General features: G+C 34.3%; 1 protein-coding gene across 8 annotated transcripts in view; it reads right to left on the bottom strand.

The window, feature by feature from the left end:
* Window positions 1-21,654, bottom strand: part of KANSL1L (KAT8 regulatory NSL complex subunit 1 like) — a 177,106-nt gene that overhangs the window by 69,686 nt on the left and 85,766 nt on the right. For all 8 annotated transcript variants that reach the window (XM_082630182.1, XM_082630186.1, XM_082630183.1 and 5 more), the window contains exon 6: window positions 8,904-9,108. In XM_082630182.1, the coding sequence (XP_082486308.1) occupies window positions 8,904-9,108 (205 nt within the window). The remainder of the gene's footprint in view (window positions 1-8,903; window positions 9,109-21,654) is intronic.

The following is a 21,654-nucleotide window of genomic DNA, read 5'->3' as shown; positions in this document are numbered from 1 at the left end:
CACACCATTGTAAAACAATTATACTCCAATAAAGATGTTTAAAAAAATAAAATAAAAAAATAAACAGTAAGGAGAAACCAGACCGAAATTCCACACTTTGCTAGTTAATCTGCTCAGCTACATATCCAAGAGTTCAATGCTTACAAGTTCTATTTTCCACTCAGCAGTAGAATATTATTCAGCCAACTTTTCTACCACTTTATAATAAAGATCACTTTTCTTCCAGTTTTAACTTTTCCTTCTGAAATCTTACCAGAATCACCTTAGATATTCATATTTCTTTCTAGTAACATCCTGTTCAAGACAATATATCTATTCTCTAAGATGACAGCACCTTTGTCTTCTATCCTCCTCACTTCCTTCTTAGCTTTCATTGGAATTTAGGCTTTTTTTAATCACACACCTCAAAATTCTTCCAGACTGTACCCAATTACCCAACTCCAAATCAATTCCACAATTTTAAGTATCTATTAAAGTAGTACCCTACTTCCTGGTACCAAAGTCTGTATTCGTTTTCTAGGGCTGCCATAACAAAGTGCCATATATTAGGTGGCCTAAAATCACAGAAATTACTTTTCTCATAGTTCTGGAGGCCCAAAATCCAAAACTGAGGTGTTAGTAGGGCTGAGCTTCCTTTGAAGGCTCTAGGGAGAACCGTTCCTTGCATCTTTCCACTTCTGATGGTTCCTGATGTTCCCTGGCTTGTAGTAGCATAAGTGTACTCTCTGCTTCCGTCTTCACAAAGCCTTCTTTGCTGTATCTCTGTGTCTCAGATCTCTCTCTCTCTTCTCCTATAAGCAGACCAGTCACAGGATTTAGGGCCTATCCTAACCCCCAAATCATCTTAACTCCAGATCCTTAACTTAATTATATCTACAAAGATTATTTCCAAATAAGGTCACTGTATTAGTGTGCTAGGTCTATCACAACTAAGTACCACAACTGAGGGTTTAAACAACAGAAATTTACTCTTTCATAGTTTTGGAGGCTAGAGGTCAGATCAATGTTTCAGCAAGATTGGTTTCTTTTAAAGACTGTGAGGAAGAACCTATTTCATCCCTCTCTCCAGCTTCTGTTTTTGCTGCCAACCTTTGGTGTTCCTTGGTCTGTAAAAGTGTAAGTTTGATCTCAATCTTCATCTTCACATGGCATTCACTCTGTATGTATGCATCTGTGTTCAAATTTCCCTTTTTATAAGGACACCAGCCATATTGGGTCATCTTCACATGGCATTCACTCTGTATGTATGCATCTGTGTTCAAATTTCCCTTTTTATAAGGACACCAGCCATATTGGGTTAGGGTCTACCCTAATCACCTCATTTTAACTAATTACATCTGCCTCAAACTTATATCCAAATAAGCTCACATTCTAAGGTACTAGGGGTTAGGACTTCAATACATGAGTTCTTGGGAACACAATTCAACTCAGAACACTCACATTCATAAGTACCAGGAGTTAGACCACAGACATAACATTTTTTTGGGGTGGTGGTGTAAATATTTTGCCCAGTATAGTTGTTTGCTTTTTTTTTCTTTCAACACTTTGAATATTTCATTCCACTCTTTTTGCTTGCATGGTTTCTGAGAAGTTAGATGTAATTCTTATCCTTGTTCTTCTACAGCTGTTTTTCTCTCTGCTATTTTTCAAGATTTTCTATATCTTTGGTCTTCTGCATTTTGAATATTATGCCTAAGTATTTATTTTTTGGTATTTATCCTGCTTGATGTTCTCCTGCTTCAGTTTTGTGAATGTGTGGTTCGGTGCTTGTCATTAACTTTGGAAAATTCTCATGTATTATTACTTCAAATATTTGTTTTTGCTCTGTTCTCTTTCTCTTCTTGGTATTCCAATCACTTATCTGAAACACCACCTGAAATTGCCTTCAAATTCTTGGATGTGCTGTTCTGTGTTATTCATTCCCTTTTTTTTTTTTGCATTTCAGTTTGTGAAGTTTCTATTGACCTATATAAGCTTGCTGATTGTTTCCTCAGCCATGTCCAATCTACTGATGAGCCCATGAAAAGCATGCTTCATTTAGGTTACAGTTATTTTTTTTTGTTCTAGCATTTACTTTTGATTCTTCTTAAGAGTTTCCATCTCTCTGCTTACATTACCTATCTGTTCTTGCATGTTTTCTACTTTACCCATTAAAGACTTTAACATATTAGTTATTTAAGAGAATTCCAATACCTTTGTCATATTTGAGCCTGGTTCTGATGAATTCTTTGTCTTTTCAGAGTTTTTTTTCCCCTAACATGGCCTGTAATTTTTTGTTGAAAGCTGAACATAATGTCATAGGATCTGAGGTAAACAGGCCTTTATTGTGAGATGTTATGTTAATCTAAGAGTCTGAGTGGGACTGTATTTAATACCAGTTATAGTTGTAGGTGCCAGAGGCCTCGAATTCTTCCAGTGTCCTTGTTTTTGTCTCCCCTGTTAAATAGTTCTCCTCAGAGAGACTATATATTTTGCAGCTGTAACCCACTGTTACTATACTGGAGTTCTGTTGGTGCTGTGGTAAAGAATGGGGGAGAGAAAGTATATCTAGTATAGTAGCATAACCTACTATAATCTTACAATTAAATCTCAGTCTTTTGGTGGGTCTGTGTCCCTGGTCTGTGACTTTAACAAGTGTTTCTTATTTTCCACCCCCATTCTCTCTTAGGTGAGACAGAAAGGCTACAGAGGGCAGGAGTGGGAGAAATGCTCTTCTCTCAGGTGGAATAAGGCTCTGGTAAAGTTTATTTTCCCTGAAGAGTAAACCTTGTAATAGATAGTGCTCTAGGCTTATTTCATAAAGGTTACCCTTCCCTTCCATTCCAGAGACACTAGGGACCCTTTTTGGCTCTTCATTCTGAGAACTTAGTTGGGTGCCTAGAGGTAAAGTCCATGGACGTGTGAGGTGTGGGGTTCCCTTAGGCTGTAGTCCCCAGGAGTTTTTCACTCTCAGACTAGTCCACACTCAGCCTCAAGCAATTCATCAAAATTACCATTTAAGTGTTCCTACCAGTTAGTTTAGGATTGCTATGGTTTCTGCTCCAGGTAAGCAGATCTTGGCTGTGACTCCTTGGATTTGCCTGTCTCTCCATATTTCGGGTTGGCGGTTTGCTCTGCAACCTCAATTATCTGATGGGTTCATGAAAAGGCACTGATTTTCAGTCTGTTCACCTTTTTCTCGCTGTAAGGACAGTAGTGACAACTTCCAAGCTCTTTACATGTTGGAGCTGAAACCAGAATCCCCCTAATGTCTTTAATAGTATGATTTTTTTTGGTAACTTATACATGTAGTTATTGCAGTGAGAATACTGATCGGCCATCTATCTATACTATACGCTACCTAGTAGCAGAAGACTGCTACCTCTCTCCATTGCCCTTATATAAGCTGTTCTCAACCAGTACCCTAGAGAGTTAAACACTATAGAAAATGATTTAAATAATTATTTTCTAAATTCTGCCAAGGATGTTACATAGCTAGTACCATTCTAGATGCATAGGAGTTAGTTTATTACATAAAATGGATGCCTTAGTCATATTACCCCTTAATATTTCTATGTGTATTTCCTAGAATAAGTATATTTTCTTACATAACTGTAAGATATCACACTCAGGAAATTCAACATTGATACAATATTTTAATATAATCTAGCATCAATAGTCCAGTTTTGTCAATTGTCCCCATATTTTCCTTCTAAAAGAACTGTGATCTGGATCATAAATTCATTCAGTTGTCATATATCTTAGTCTCTCTTTCAATCTGAAGCAGTTCCTCAGGATTTCTTGGCTTTTATTACATTGGGTTTTGTTTGTTTGTTTTTGTTGTTTTTTTTAAGTATACAGGCCAGTTTTCATTTCTTAATAGCATGTTTCTGATTTTGGCTTTGTCTGATGTTTCCTCATGATTAAATTCAGGTTATGTGTGTCTGGTCAGAATATTACATAGTGATATTGTATCCTTCTAATAGGCTACGTTAGTTTTTTTATTTTTTTATTTTTCTTATTGTTCAAGTTTTTAAACATATGCAAAAGCACGGAGAATAATATAGTGATCCCTTGTGTACCTACCTCTCCAAATTAACCTTTTACTGCTCTCACTTCGTCCATCCTCTTCTCCCTTTCTTTCCTTCACTTCATTGCTTTGCTCTGATATTTTCAAGCAAATTCTTAGCATTGTCATGTTACCCATTTCACTACTGAATGTATCTCTTAAAAATAAGGTCTTTTCCTTACATAACCACAATATCATTATCACACCAACAAAATTATCAATTATTCCTGAACAACATCTAATCATCAGCTGTGGTCAATTTTTCCCAATGATCTCAAAAATGTCTTTTCAGGGTTCTTGTTCAAATCAAGACACAAACCAAGTCCACACACTGTCTTTGGTTGCTGTGTTTCTCACATCAGTGTCATTCAGGGCCTTGGTGGGTCTCAGGAGTGCTGGCTCCTCCCTTGTCTTTCTGCTGCTCCAGCCCAGCCTGTTTGGCACTAACCTCTACTACCTCCTGCTGAATCGAGGGCACACTCACACAACTAGGGCCCTCTCCTCCAGCCCCTGCACGGCATGGCCTGTGCCACAGGGACCCTGGGACCTGGAGGTCACTGTTCTCAGCTGTTCCTTTCTCTGAACAGACATAGGCTACGTTAGTTTTGATCACTCAGGCAAGATTATTGTCTGGTTCTCTACCATACAGTTAAGACAATATCAATATCCTGCTCCTCATCAAACTTTTCCCCAATGCTGACCCCAGACTTTTCATGCATTGATGATTCTTACCCAGTCAATCTTTACTATGATTATTGCAATGATTCTCTAATTTGGCTGCTCACTCCACATTTATTAATCAGTATCCTACTCTATGCAAAAGTCTTCCCTTTCCCTTTTTAATCTCTCTCTCTCTCATCAGGATACATTCACGGCTACCTATCTTTTCACTGGGTTCATTACTGTCCTTAGCTATTTCAATGCTCAAAGAGCCCCAGATTTGGCCAGTGGAAGCCTCTTCAAACAAGGTTTTGGGTTTTTTTTTTTTTTTGACATGCCCCCATCATTTTTTTAAACACTTCCTTGCCTTCTGGTAACAATAAGACATTCCAGGCCCATTTTATAGCCCCTTTTCTCCAACCCTGGAGATCAGACACTTCTCCAAAGATCTATATTTCCTTTCAGTAAGGAATAGTATTAGAAAACAAGAATGAGTGCCATGTGTTCTCACTGCTATCATGGTAAGTTTGAGTCTAGACTTGTTATATCCAATTTGGTAGCCATTATCCAAATGTGGCCATTTAAATCAAAATTAATAAAAATAAAAATTCAGTTCCTCAGCTGCACTAGTCACATTTCATGTGGTCAATAGTTACATGTATTTAGTAGCTACCATATTGGACAGCTCAGATATTTATAGAGCATTTTCGTCATTACAGAAAGTTCTATTAGACATTACAGTTCTAGACCCTTTCAAAAAGCAAATCAAGGAAACACACACACATACACACACACACACACAAATTCTCACTCTCCATTGCCTTTTAAATATCTTTCTACATTCCACTACAATAATTCTTTCACATATTAATTATTTATTGAGCATATACTATTGGACAGTTACTGTTCAAGGCCCTATAGGTTCAGAAATATACAGTTCCTGTTCTCAAAAAACTTACAATGTAATGAGAAGACAGAAAAATAAATGGAACATTATTATAAAATAATGGATTATTATTATAACACAGGGTGCTACATCATTATATACCCCATAGTGGGAATATCAAGGAAGGCTTCCTGAGAGAAATGACATTTATTAAATTTAGAAAGGTAAATAACTATTACCCTGGAAATTTGGGCAATAAGTTGGGGGTGGGGCCATTTACTGTTCTCCATAATTTTTTCCACCTCTGTTACAATGACTAAAGTGCTTTTTGTTTGTTTGTTTGTTTTTTGCGTTACGCAGGCCTCTCACTGTTGTGGCCTCTCCCATTGCGGAGCACAGGCTCCGGACGCGCAGGCTCAGCGGCCATGGCTCACGGGCCCAGCCGCTCTGCGGCATGTGGGATCTTCCCGGACTAGGGCACGAACCCGTGTCCCCTGCATCGGCAGGCAGACTCTCAACCACTGTGCCACCAGGGAAGCCCTAAAGTGCTTTTTTTAAATCTCCCCCTAAACCCTTTCAATATTCTGTTTATCCTTCAAAACCCATATTTTATGGTGCATTTCTAAATGCCTCTAACCAGATAAAGCCCCTTCCCCAATTCCCAAATAGACAGTCTACTGATTTCAAGCACATAAAAGTTTTGGTTTAGCCACTGTGGAAAACAGTATGGAGATTCCTCAGAAAACTAAAAATAGAATTACCATATGATCCAGCAATCCCACTCATGGGCATATATCCAGACAAAACTATAATTCAAAAAGATACATGCACCCTTGTGTTCACAGCAGCGCTATTCACAATAGCCAAGAAATGGAAACAATCTAAATATCTGTCAACAGATGAATGGCTAAAGAAGATGTGGTACATATATACAATGGAATACTACTCATACATAAAAAAGAATGAAATAATGCCATTTGCAGCAACATGGGTGCAACTAGAGATAATCATACTAAGTGAAGTAAGTCAGAAAGAGAAAGACAAATACCGTATGATATCACTTACATGTGGAATCTAAAATATGACACAGATGAACCTATCTATGAAAACAGAAATGGAATCATGGACATAGGGAACAGACTGGTTGTTGCCAAGGGGGAGGGGGTTGGGGGAGGGATGGAGTGGGAGGTTGGGGTTAGCAGATGTAAGCTTTTATATAGAGAATGGATAAACAACAAAGTCCTAGTATATAGCACAGAGAACTATATTTAATATCCTATGATAACCATAATGGAAAAGAATATTAAAAAAAAGAATGTGTATATATATATATATATATATATATATATATATATATCTCTACAGTACAGTACAGTTATATATATATATATATATATATATATATATATATATATCTGAATCACTTTGCTGTACAGCAGAAATTAATACAATACTGTAGATCAACTTCAATAAAAAATATTGATTTAAAAAAGATTTGGTTTATTTTTGTTGTTATCAATGTACTAATGGATAAGAACATGGCTTCGGAATCAGACTTATTGTTTACTAGCTGTATGACCTTGGGAAAGTTACTTAATCTCCCTAAACTTCAATTCCTGCATCTAAAGGTGGGATTGATAATGCCTCATAGCTTTATGTTTGAGGACTAAATAAAATAATGTACTGAAAATGCTTAGCATTATGACTGGAATATGGTAAATTATATGGTCTACTAGTAACAATGTTAGACTTGTTTCTTCCTTTGCTGAAAGTTTTAAATTTGTTCACACTTTTCCAGGCCAATCTTTATATTATCAAGACATATGCAGTACTTTAGTAATATTGAGCAAATCCCCTAAATTATTCAGATAGATTCCTTCCAGTCAGAATATTAAGGCATATTCATATGTGAGATATTTTTGATAGACAATTCTATTTATAACTATGAAATTATGAAATAATTTTCAAATATATTATTTCTTTATTGCTTGTAGTAACATTAAATAAAAATTATTAAATAAAATATAATTCCTTATATAAAAACTTTAAATAAAATATTTTCCTATTAGGTTAATTAAATATGTAAAATTTCTTAAAATTCTGAAATAAAACTTTCTTAAAAATTTCAAGTTGGGAAAGCATACTACTAATACCTGAACTACTAAATGCCAAAAATCAATCTATTAATAAAAACTAATTTGTCAGAATTCACGTTCCTATTTACAAAAGGATCCTATAAAACCAAATTTGAAATTGGTTCCTAATGAAACAAAGCATCTTGATTTTTTATAGAAATATATTTAAAAATAGTTAATATAGTAATAATCAAAAACAATATTAAATCAAGGATAATGTCTTTCCTTTGACATATTATTTAAAATAGATAGCTAGTAGGAAGTAGCTGCATAGCACAGGGAGATCAGCTAGGTGGTTTGTGACCACCTAGAGGTGTGGGATGGCGGGGTGGGAGGGAGGGAGATGCAAGAGGGAAGAGATATGGGAACATATGTATATGTATAACTGATTCACTTTGTTATAAAGCAGAAACACACCATTGTAAAGCAATTATACTCCAATAAAGATGTTAAAAATATATATATATTGTAAAATAAGGCATAACTAAATAAATAAATTTGATCAAACATTTCCCAGATTTTCCCAAATCATCATCATTATTATTCATTCCCACAATAAATATTTAATATTGGCATATAAAAAATAAAATAGAAAAAAAGCACGTTATACCATGAGAACTAGAGATAATTTTGCCCTCCGTCACAGCTTATTTAGATATGCACTGAAAGATGTAAACCTAACATGTTGCTAACAAATGAAAAATATGCTTTTCAAAATGAACGCTTTTAATGAAGCATATTTTATTTGCAAAAAGGGTAAGCATGGTCATCTAAAACTTCATTGCTTATATGAAAAAGGAGTGCTCACCAGGTTTAACAAATACCAAACATAAAAGGGAGAGCAATGTCATTTCCTCCAAAATAACTGACAGCCCTGCAGATTGTTACTTTTTTCTTTATTAAGCAAAAGGCAAATATATAATACACTTGTGTTTTCCTTGTTACCCTTACCAGTAAAATTTAAAAATCAACTTGATATGTACATTTCTTTCAAACTAGTTTAAGCATAATAGTGATTAAAAAAATGGAAATGTGAGAAGTTTCAGAAACTGCTATGTTTAAAAATTATTAAATCCCACTTATTCTAAACAACTGTGTATAGTTCATATCCTCTAACTTGTGAAATATATTGACAGTAAAATCTTTGTTCATGTTTTCCCAAAGGCAACCTTACCTGTGGAGTCCAATAAAAAGTAGGGCTCAATCTGTAGAGTTTTCGTTTGTGGAAACTCTGAAGTGGCCTTGTTCGAGCTGCTGTACTCATGATAGTCAAGGATGGAGATTTCAATCTTGTCCTGTCTTTTCTCCTTTTCTTACTGTGCTTCTGGTTAAGTAACCAGCTACTGGAGGAAGAGAGCTCATCTAAATTCTCTGAAGCACTGATATGCCATGAAATAAATGGGAGTGGAGGGAATAAAACAAAACAAACAAACAAAAAAGACAAAGAAAACTAAATGTAAATCACCTTGATTATGACAGAAGAGTATTAATTTTAGCCAATTTTGTAGTAACAATCGATGAAAGAATTAATATTAATGGGAAATTACATTTCAAGTTGTGAATACAGAATTTCTATTTTCTCCTGCAAAACAAATATCCCATAGGTTAGAGATGCTTACATGAGTTCACTAGTACAATGTAAATGTTCACTGTAAATCAATAATTCATGAATATTACACAGTTTTGAAACAATTTACATAAAATTCTTTTTGAATAAGGGTGAAATTATACAGGATTACAGGTTTTAAAAGGGCTAAAATCTCATCACTACATCATTAGCTGCTCTTACATAAGCATTACATATCGTTTCAGTGAATTCTGAAACAAAGATGCAATCTGATTACGTTTTAAGAATCTTTTTAAACTTCTGATGACACAGAAGCCACAAACTACACATGAAATAAGCATAATTTTATAATCATTCTTCATATTAATTTTTAAACATTTATTTAAATATTTTAAAACATCAGAACATCAGGAGGAAGTTAATTCTTGTCACCACATAAATTTAAATTCATTTATACCAGTATATTATATATAAAATATTCAACTTTTGGGGCACTATAATATACCAGTTTCAACCTTATTTATATAAGACAAAAGCTAGTCAACTTAGCATTCTAAGATCAACAAGTGAAACTGCTGTACGTGATACTGCTAATCAACATATGAATTCTAAATGTGCTATTTGGTTCAAGTAGAATCAGTGCTTAATGGTAAGCATAAGATATGGTTTTTCTATAGCAGTATCATTGGTTTTGAATATTTACAGCTGCTATAAGGTATTCTATTATCTTGTAGATAAAGCAAGTAATTCAAAAACACTTTACATAGTAATAAGAAACCAGAAATAAAAGTACCTGAATGGCTTGTGTTGGTGAAACCAAAATAAAATACAGAATTTGGTGACTACATATAAATAAAATTGAGTATGTACTACTGGTCAGACCAGTATAGTGAAACTGGTCTGGCCCCTGCCGCTGGCTCTCCTGCTGCATTGTGAATCACACTCCGTCTGGTTCCCTGTGCTCCAGCTGCACTGCCTCCTTTCATTTCAAATAACTTGCACTCACTACTCACTATTATATATAATTTCTGCTTCCTGGAATTTTCTCACATCCTCCTTCACTTACATAATTTCCAATAATCATCTGGCTCTCAGTTCAAAAGTCATTTCCTCAGGTAAGTCTTTGAGCCCTTGCATAGCCCCTCCAAAGACTAAGTCAAATTCCCTTATGAGCTCTGATAGTACCATTCACCTTTTCTTCATAGTATTTTTCATGGTGATAAGTTTACATTTGTATTATTATCTGATTAATGTCTTTCTCCTTTTCTAAGACTGTAAGTAGTACAAAGACTGTGTCTGTTTTGTTTAACTTTGTATCAGAAGTTCCTGATATTGTACCTTGCATACAGCAAATAATCAATAAATATTTATTGAATGAGCGGAGAAATACAAACATATATATTTGTAGATTTACCCACTCCAGCTCAGTGCTTTGCAAAGTGCATGTATAACACCACATACTACACCTAAATAATTAGTTTAGTGAATGAGTAAACATGGAACATTCTAGTTTAAGACCCAAAAGAAGCTCTAAACAGAAGGCTACAAGAGACCTTTTAGAAAAATAAGTTACATATTTACACTGCCTTGAGTTCCATTCTAAATCTCTAACTTTGGTTTAAAAAGTTAGTTTCTGATGGTAAGATATGATGTACCTTATTTTATCTATAATCATATATGCCCATTATAAATTTATAAGAATAATAAGCAGATGAGAGCTATAAGGTGTTTTGATTTGTAAAAGAGAAGGCATGGATAAAGTTTAAAATTTTTCTTCTAATTTAAAAAGTGCAAAATGGGGGCTTCCCTGGTGGCGCAGTGGTTGAGAGTCCGCCTGCCGATGCAAGGGATGCAGGTTTATGCCCCGGTATAGGAAGATCCCACATGCCGCAGAGCGGCTGGGCCCATGAGCCATGGCCGCTGAGCCTGCGCGTCCGGAGCCTGTGCTCCGCAACGGGAGAGGCCACAACAGTGAGAGGCCCGCGTACCGCAAAAAAAAAAAAAAAAAAAAAAAAAAAAAAAAGCACAAAATGACCGAGAGCTTTATCTAAGAAAATAAGCCAAAAGTCATAAATTCATGCTTTATTAACATTGTTAAATTTTACTAACAGTTACTTAATGACTTTCTGATATAATTGGTTTTCTATTACAATCTTAGAAAATCTTAGCAGTTAAGATATTTATGGATAACAACAGGCATTCAATTTGCTTTTACAGAGTATAAATGGAAAACTTCAAGTGAATTTTTTAAATAAAAATTTTACTATACTGATTATTACAGAAACCAAAGGCCCAGAAGTGAGGCAATTAATCTTTTAACTGATATTTTATTATAAATCCCTACGAAAATCAATTTCTGCAAACATTATGTGCTTGTATCAAAATTAATAAAACAATCTAAAGATATGGGTTTATAGGGACATATATTAGCTAACTTCTTGGTGTCATCTTGGGGGTGGTGATAATGGTGGATGAATATAGAAGAACAGTCTAATTTCAATCTATTTTTTAATAAACTCAGTGAAAGATAGCCTAGAATTTTTAGTAAATTATTCAAGTATTTCATAACCTTTTACCTAAGCCAAATTATTTTCTTAGAAGGACTGGAATAATCATTATAATGCTCTGCTCAAATGCCTTTAGTAGATAAGAAACTTTGGGTCCTGGTTATAAATTTAGGATTCTAAAACCATAAAAAAATAGACAAGATTTCATGAAATTGTTTTTATCTTTTAATCTCAAGGAACAGCAGCATAGAATAATTATTCAACACAGAATTTTAAATTACTGTTTTAGTACTGTTTTCAATATTTCCCCCACATGTATGTATTCTTATACTAAACACACTTAAGAAAAAGCAGAAATCAACAATGGAGAAGAGAATTATAATGTGTATTATCTAAGAATTTATGAGAGCCCCCCAGTTCCCAATCTACTCATATACACAAATACCCACACCTGCTATACTGGGCTGAACAGTGTCCTCACAATATTTACATCCACCAGGAACCTCAGATTGTGACCTTACTTGGAAATACAGTCTTTGCAGATGTAATTAGGTAAAATGAGGTCATACTGAATTAGGGTGGGTCCTATATCCAATCACTGATGTCCTTATAAGAAGAGACACAGAATTAAGCAAGAGATCCACCCAGGGAATAATGCCATGTGAAGAGAGAGGAGAGAAGCCAAAAATGCCAAGGACTGCCAGGAACTGCCAGAAGCCAGGAAAAGGCAAGGATGGATTCTTCCCAGAAACCTTCAGAGAGAGCATGGCCCTGCCTGACACCATGATTTTAAAAACATCTAGCCTCCAGAATTGTGAAAGAATAAATATCTGTTGTATTAAGCCACACACTTAGTGGTGATTTGTTATAACACCCCTACGAAACGGATATATTCATAAAAGTACACACCTAAGAATCATTATTTTTGCATAACTTATGTCTATTTCAAGTCTACTTTGATCTTTTGGAGTTCTTTGATGACTTCAACCTATAGCAGCTAAGGTAGGTGCAACCTTTTCCAAACTTTCCCTGATGCCTAAAGTCTTGCCAATAGTTGAATTTAATACCTTTCTTTCCCTTGATAATGTTTGGAGAAATTAATGCATCATATATTCATATATATTCAATGATATTTTAAATAAATTATATAAAATTGGACTTTATATAAACTTACTGAAATGGCCCACTAGGGGCATTACTTGTCCTCCACATGGCAAAAATAAACATTTCTCTCAAACGGCCAATGGACCAAGATCCAGGCATTATCTGCTACATATAGAGAAAACAGTGCATCGACCAGCCCATTTCACCTACTCTAGGAATTAAGTAGGAAAATTAGACCCCTTACTCAAAAATACGAGTCTCTTCAACCGTAGCAACAAGAAAATGTGTTGGAGTACACTGTAAAATGGCATTCTAAATTAGATATGGCTCCTAAAAAAAATTAAGGTACCTACCTGTTCTAAAAAATTAAGGTACATCTTAATGCAGCCATTAAAATGGAAAAAAATATTTTAAGTATAGAAAGCTTCAGATATACTTTGAAATAAGATATAAAACTGCTTCCAATAGATCTCAACTATGAAAATAATGTAAAAAATGATAGGAAGGAAATATACTCTGAGCAATATAAGTGATTTCCACTTTCTTCTTAGTATTTTATGAATTTTTAACTTTTCACACAATGAACTTATATAATTTTATAAGAAGAAAATAAAAATGTCATCCAAAATTGCAGTCTTTCTTTTTTGGCCTTAGGAATTTCTAATATTTACATTTTAAAATGTAACATAACAACCAAATGTAATATGGATTTTGTTTCGGTCCTGATTCTAACAAATTATCCTAACAAAATTCTAACAAACAAATTTGTTAGAATAACAAATTATTCTAACAAAATCATAAAAAGATGATTTTGAGACAACTGGGAAAATATGAATATAGAGAATTTCATGATAGTGATAAATTATGACTAATATAAGAATAATAAAAAAAGCAGATGATAACAACATGGTGGGTATGTTGAAAAAAAGCTTAGAGAAATATACAGAAGTATTTACAGTTAAAATAACAATCAATAGAATTTATTTTTTAAAAGCATAGAAAAAAATGTGTCAGGAAGGGAAATAGCTGAAATGAGTAGCAAAATCTTGACAACTGTTAAAGCTGGGAATAAGCTGATTCACTTTGCTATGCTTTCTATATGTTAAAGCTTTTCATAATAAAGGTTGAGAGAAAAAGAGACCGACTATTGCAGTGTTATTTGCCATTCTTATTTCTGGCTCTTAATTTCAAGTGGGACCTGAAATTATAAAGTATAAAGGCAAAGGGACTAGGAAGCCAATATTATAGCTATATTTTTCTGAGTATTGTGACATAAAATTTGCCAAACATTTCTAGCTAATCTATAGTTTGGGAGTACAGTTCAGATTCTTCAATATAATCTGTGAACTGTTTTTCTGACATATAAGATACAGTTTGAAATTGAGACTTTCTATTTTACTAATTATTTTTCATTTTAAAGGAAAATTTGCAAATAGAAAAAAGTTCAAAAAAATAAAAGCTAAAATATTTTTCAAAATCTCATCATCTAAACACATATATAGCTTTAATAAAAAATTTAATTTTTATCCTTCAATCTTTTTTTTTCCTATGAAATCATACTGTACAATGATTTTGGCATCTTGATTTTTCCACCTAACATCCCAAAGGAAGTATGCTCCTATATGACTACATCCCTTCTATACACATAATTTTTAATAGTTATATGATATGCCTTCCAGTGGTTGCATCACAATTTATTTAAACATTTCCTATAACATTAAGTTTTAGACTTATATAAATAGAGGTTAAAAGGGAAAAGTAAAGTTTTTACAAAAGAAAATAATTCCTACTGGTATTATTTTAAAAACACAGCAGGAGAAGTTTTAGTTCCTTATTGATGTTGTACATCTAGCTAATACAATAGTTAATGACACTCATAGAAACCCAAAATTATGTTGAAAACTTCAGCCTGGAATTTGCTGCTAAAAATGCTTTCTCATAACTGAGAAATGACTATTGAAAATATTATGAGGGTAAAAGAATTACTTTATATGTTATTAGTTTTCCAGTTTAGTGGCAGTTTTTCAATTGTGATGCCCAAATAGAAAGAATCGTTGCATTTCGTGAGATAATTATCATTAGTGGAATTAAATAGCATGACAATAATTAATTGGAATTTAATTTCATATCATATTCTGGGACTCATTAAAGCAAAAACAAACAACCAACAAAAATCTAGCCATTATTTCAAGTAGAAATTCACTTTACCAGAGATAATACCCCATGGGGTAAATAAGGATGCATTTACAACATTTTATCTTCATTTTAGAGTATGAGATCTAAAAACCAATAACTGTCTCTATGATGGTAAAATGTAATGCTTCATTTGTTTGAAGACTCAATCTTTTCAGCTGCTCAGTTCCTGGTGACTCATCTTAAACCCTGCTGCTGAGATTAATAAAGCTAAGAAAACAATTCTGAGTTCTGGGAGATATTGCCATTAAATAAGAGATGGGGATTGGGCATCAATGAATAAAAAGTGGACAAAACAGCTGCCCTGAAAAAAATTAACTAAGTGAATTTACTTTAGACATTGAAAGAAAAAGATCATTAGGATATTATAAAAATTACCTTATTAAAAAAAATTATATCAAGCATTAAGTTCTACATGGTCCACTAAAAATTAATACATAGAATAGGTAACCAAACTTTAAAAGTTCAAAATTTAAATTTCTTCCAACCTAACTATATACCAAACTTATGATATAATGTGATATAAAGCTAGAATGAGAATGCTTTATTAGAAGCACTTATGAGTTTACTTATCTGGTAAGTCCAAATATACAGAATACAGCTGAAATTGCAAAACCCTTTTAAATAACCAAAAAAGATCTTAGTAAGTCCATGTATGAAAGCTCACTCCTGTTACTGTTAAGAGAGAGGCCTTCTCTCTTACTACAGAATGTCTCTAATTATAGTACAGGTACTTCTACCACTCTAAATATGGTTATCTGATTTTCTAGCCCAGAGTTAAATTTGATGAGAGGAAGCAGAATTTCAGAAGACAGCCATGAGACCAACAACTGAAATACCAATCTGACTATGGGAGAGAAAAAACGAATAAGTACAAAATATTTTTTTTTGGAATGCTGATTACCTGAAAGAAATCTTAAAAGTCATTCCATTCATTCAAAAAATATTTATTCATGTCCATGTTATGACTCACTGATCTAATGCTAGGAATATAGCAGTTAATAAGACAGACCAAAAAAATTCCTACTCTCATGGAGCTTACATTCTCATCCAGGAGGAGACAGATAATAAACAAGTAAAAAATAATAACAAAATTGTATCACACTTGTCATCTCATTTGATTCTCACAACAACCCAGGAAGCAAACTATTCTCATTTCAACTGTGATTTAGAAAGTTGCCTAAAATCAGAATGCTACCAAGTTGCAGAGTTAGGACTGATCTCAGACCCATCTGATTCCAAAACGATTTTAACAATGCAGTGAGTTTTCTTCATAGCATTTGATCAGGATTTTAAATTTCACATTTATTTGTGTGATTATTTGGTTGATGTCATTTTTACCCAATTAGACTCTATACCATAAGGTCAGAGATCACACCTGGTTTTGTTCAACATCATATCCCAATCCAATCCAAAGCCTGGCACACTGTCATCACTCAGTAGGTATTTGTTGACTATTAAGTGAATTCTTTTATAGATAAACAATTATTAATCTCAATAGCCTCTGAGGATGTGGTCATAGTGATGAGCTTGAGTTATCAAAGAAAAACTGAATTAAGTTCAGTATCATCCAAGAAAGGCAATGTGTAATAAATTTTACTTAAACAATTCTTCCCAAATGGCTTATTTGAAAGTTTTTAACATTTGAATAGAATTATCATTTCTCCTACTGTCTTGGGTACTTCTTTCCATAATAACTTCTAGATTATCCTTTAAAGTTCCTAAAATATGTTGAGTATAGTAATTTCTCTTTATTCACTAAATCTCTAGATTTAAGCTAACATAAAACATCAAAAGCAAAGCACAATAGTGATGTTACAAAAAGATATACATTTTAGGCTGTATTGAAACCTTTTTGTTTTTATTTTTAATTTGTTTGAAAAAATGGGATTCCTTACAAATAAGCATTTAATTGAAAAATATTAGCATTAGAAACTACTTTAGAAAATATTTGTATTCCAGTAAATTTAGGATAAAAAAAAAAGTGAGATGTAAAGAGATTAACAGACTTGCCCAAGGTCACAAAATGTCAAAACAAAAAGTATATGTAAAAAGGGTATACTTCCAAAATCTCAAGTAACCCACAAACCACTAAATTAAAAACCACTATAATTAAGAATTAACAAAAGTTAAAACCTTCTGGGGGGGAAGAAGGAGATTAAATGTCCCAAGATGGTCTTTTGAGAAGTTATGTTTAGTGTAATGAGAATAAAATCCACAGTGTGTTTACCTGGGTTTAAGAGTACTTGGTTTAATTACAGAGTCCCAAACAAATTAGGTAGACCAAAAACAAGTCAGCAACTTTTTATCTTCCCAAGAGATATGATGGAAAAATAGATGGTACCTCAGTGAGTCCTAGTACCTATGTGACAGGTGTCTTCAGTAATAGCTGGCCTATAAGGCTCTACATATGCCCTCAAATACTTATCATAACTCAGGCCACTTTGAAGTACTTCTTTAAAAGAGTAAGAATAGTTCTAAATCAATGACCAGTACCCTGTTAAGGATTTGAAAGAAATATATCCACAATTTTAATATATATTATATACTGTCTCCCAGTAGCTGGTATGTTTACTGCAAGACATACTTAAAACTCTTAGTTGATGACCTGTTGAGTGATATACTACATTTTAGTAGATAAAACATATGTCATTTAAGATGATAGAATTGTAGAAACTGGGTTAGAGTGTAGACTTAATGACTGTCAAATGTTGGTTAAGACTTTACAAAATTTTTAGAAGAGAATATCAATATTTAGATACCATAATGAAACCAATAACTGGATCAGTCTCTACCAGCACATTTTAAGGTAACATTGAAGTGAGATTTAATTCTCTTTGTTTCACTTTCAACGAATTAAATATCACATTTCTACTTCTACCTTAAAATTTTGGTATTTTATGGTTATAATTTTAACAACGTGGGACTAAAAATTGTATTTTCTATTTATCCTTTTTGAAGTGCACAATTTTTATCTTATTTTAACTTTTTTATTGTAAAATATAAGATACCTATAGTTAAGTACATAAAACATTTATCTTTTGAGAAGGTATGTGTAACTTGTAAATATGAAGCAATACCTGACCAACTCCTCCACTGTCCCATAATTACCACTCAGGTCAAGAAAAGGAATATTATCAGCACCTAAGAAACCCCTGCCGCATGTGGACCTCTCCATCATACTTAAAGTAGAAACATCAAAAGTTAAATCAGTACAGATCTTTCTCAACTTACGATGGGGTTACATCCTGATAAACCCATTGTAAATTGAAAATATTTTAAGTCAAAAATACATATAATCCCGAACATCATAGCTTAGCCTAGACTACCTTAAACATGCTCAGAATACTGATATTAGCCTACAGTGAGGTAAAATCACCTAACACAAAGCCTATTTTACAATAAAATGGTGAATACCTCATGTAATTTATTGAATACTGTACTGAAAGTGAAAAATGGAATAATTGCATGGGTGCAGAAAGTAAGTATACTGGCTGTTTACCCTCATGATTCTGAGGCTGCCTGGGAGCTGCAGCTTGTTGCCACTGCCCAGCATCACAAGAGATTATCATGCCACATATCACTAGACCAGGAAAAGATCCAAATTGAAAATTTGACATACAATTTCTACTGAATGCATATCACTTTTGCACCATCATAAAGTTGAAAAACTGTAAGTCTAACCATTGTAAGTCAAGGAACTTCTGTACTTTTACCAGCCTCCTGAGAACAATTTAAATCCATTTACCTTCCTCCTGACCTATATGCTGTTGTTGCCATGGAATTTTTTTAACCCTACTAGACATATTTTCTACTGTTTGTTCACATATAACCATACAGTTATTACCATTTTATTTGTTCTTCATCCCTTCTTGCATCTCTCAAAAGGATCATCACTTTCCACTGCCTGAAACACTCCCTTTATGGTTATCATTAATTAGAGTCTACTGGTGACAAACTCTCAGTTTTGCTTTGTCTGAAAACATTTGTGCTTCAAGATCAGACTTGAAAGATGTTTTCTCTGGGTATAGAATTTCTAGATAGACAGTTATTTTCTTTCAACACAATGAAGATATCATTTCACTGTACTCTGGCTCCTATTATTACTCTTGAGAAGTCAGCTGTCAGCTGAACTCTGGCTTCAGTTAAGGTAATGTCTTCCTCCTTTCCTGCCCCGACTGTTGCTTTTAGATATTCCATTTGTTTCTGTTTTTGCTTTTTTTCCCCACATTTCCTCTCTATTTCTAGGGGTATACTTCTTTTTATTTGTCCTGTTCAGGAATCTGTGTTTGACTTCCTGAATTTGATGTCTTTCATCAGATCAGGTAACTTTTAATCCAATACCTCCTCAACTATTGCTTCTGCTCCAATCTCTATCTCACCTTCCAGGTCTCTAATTAAGTCTCATATTAGACCTGCTCAATATATTCTCCACATTTTGTTTTTTTGGGCTGCACCTGGTGGCATGTGGGATCTTAGTTCCCCGACCAGGAATTGAACCCATGCCCCCTGCAGTGGAAACATGGAGTCTTAACCACGGAACCATGAGGGAAGTCCATGTTCTCCACATTTTTAAATGACTCTTGTATTTTCCATTGTTTTGTCTCTTTTCCTACATTCTGGAACTTTTCTTCTAATCTATCTTTTACATTATGAATTCTGTCTCCAATTGTGTCCACAGTGCTGCCAAACTCACTTGGTTTTTAATTTCAGCATTTTTCAGAAGTTTTGGACCTTTTTCAAATGTGCTAGTCACTTTTATAGATTCTTCCCTGCAGGTATTTTTAAGCCTCTTTTATTTCTAAAATCAGAATAAGCACTGTTTTTTTAAATAATCAGCATTTGATAATTCGGATATCTGAAAACTTTATGATCTGTTTTTGTTGTTATTTTCTCCTTATTCTTACTGTCATTGCCCTGTGTCCTCATGTTTGATTATATTTGACCGTGTGCTGATCACTGCTCTTGAAAAATTATTCACGAGGATTTCCTGGGCCTAAGAAAGAAGGTGCCTTCCTCTAGAGAGAATCTGCATTTGCCTCTGCCATCTACCTTGTAGTGTGATCCATTATAGAACCATTTTAAACTAGGCATTCCTTGGATGACTCATAGATACAAATTTGGATTGAAAATCCATGTCAAAGTCCCCACCACTCAGCCACTATGGAGAACAGTATGGAGGTTCCTTAAAAAACTAAAAATAGAAGTACCATATGACCCAGCAATCCCGCTACTAGGCATATACCCTGAGAAAACCATAATTCAAAAAGAGACATGGACCAAAATGTTCATTGCAGCTCTATTCACAATAGCCCGGAGCTGGAAACAACCTAAGTGTCCATCATCGGATGAATGGATAAAGAAGATGTGGCACATATATACAATGGAATATTACTCAGCCATAAAAAGAAACGAAACTGAGCCATTTGTAATGAGGTGGATAGACCTAGAGTCTGTCATACAGAGTGAAGTAAGTCAGAAAGAGAAAGACAAATACCGTATGCTAACACATATATATGGAATTAAAAAAAAATGTCATGAAGAACCTAGGGGTAAAATGGGAATAAAGACACAGACCTACTTGAGAATGGACTTGAGGATATGGGGAGGGGGAAGGGTAAGCTGTGACAAAGCGAAAGAGAGGCATGGACATATATACACTACCAAACGTAAGGTAGATAGATAGTGGGAAGCAGCCGCAGAGCACAGGGAGATCAGCTTGGTGCTTTGTGACCGCTTGGAGGGGTGGGATGGGGAGGGTGGGTGGGAGGGAGATGCATGAGGGAAGGGATGTGGGAACAGATGTATATGTATGACTGATTCACTTTGTTATAAAGCAGAAACTAATAAAAAAAAAAAAGTCCCCACCACTGTCACAATATCTCAAAGTAGGTTTTTTTTTTTTTTTTTTTTTTTTGAGGCCCTCTCACTGTTGTGGCCTCTCCCGTTGTGGAGCACAGGCTCCAGACGCGCAGGCTCAGCAGCCATGGCTCACGGGCCTAGATGCTCTGCGGCATGTGGGATCCTCCCGGACCGGGGCACGAACCCACGTCCCCTGCATCGGCAGGAGGACTCTCAACCACTGCGCCACCAGGGAAGCCCTAGGTTTGCTTTTTTAATTTTATCTTCTGCTGTGCTCAGCACCAAGGCAATTCTCCCCATGGTGCCCCAGGAATGGGAAAAGGGAAACAGTTTTTTTTTTTAATTGATTTACAAGGTTGTGTTAGCTTCTGGTGTACAGCAAAGGATATGAAAAAGAATATGAATATATATTCTTTTCCATATTCTTTTCTATTATGATTTATTACAGGATATTGAATATAGTTCCCTGGGCTATACAGTAGGATATTGTTGTTTATCTATTTTACATATAGTAGTTTGTATCTACTAATCCCAAACTCCTAATTTAGCTCTTTCCTGCCCCTTTCCCCTTTGGTAACCATAAGTTTGTTTTCTGTGTTTGTGAGTCTGCTTCTGTTTTGTAAATAAGTTCATTTGTATCATATTTTAGATCCCACATAAAAGTGATGACATACGGTATTTGTCTTTCTGTC

This window comes from Mesoplodon mirus (genome assembly GCF_964341445.2).
Source record: "Mesoplodon mirus genome assembly, chromosome: 8".
Classification (NCBI taxonomy): Eukaryota; Metazoa; Chordata; class Mammalia; order Artiodactyla; family Ziphiidae; genus Mesoplodon; species Mesoplodon mirus.
This window is presented reverse-complemented; position numbering and strand designations above follow the sequence as displayed.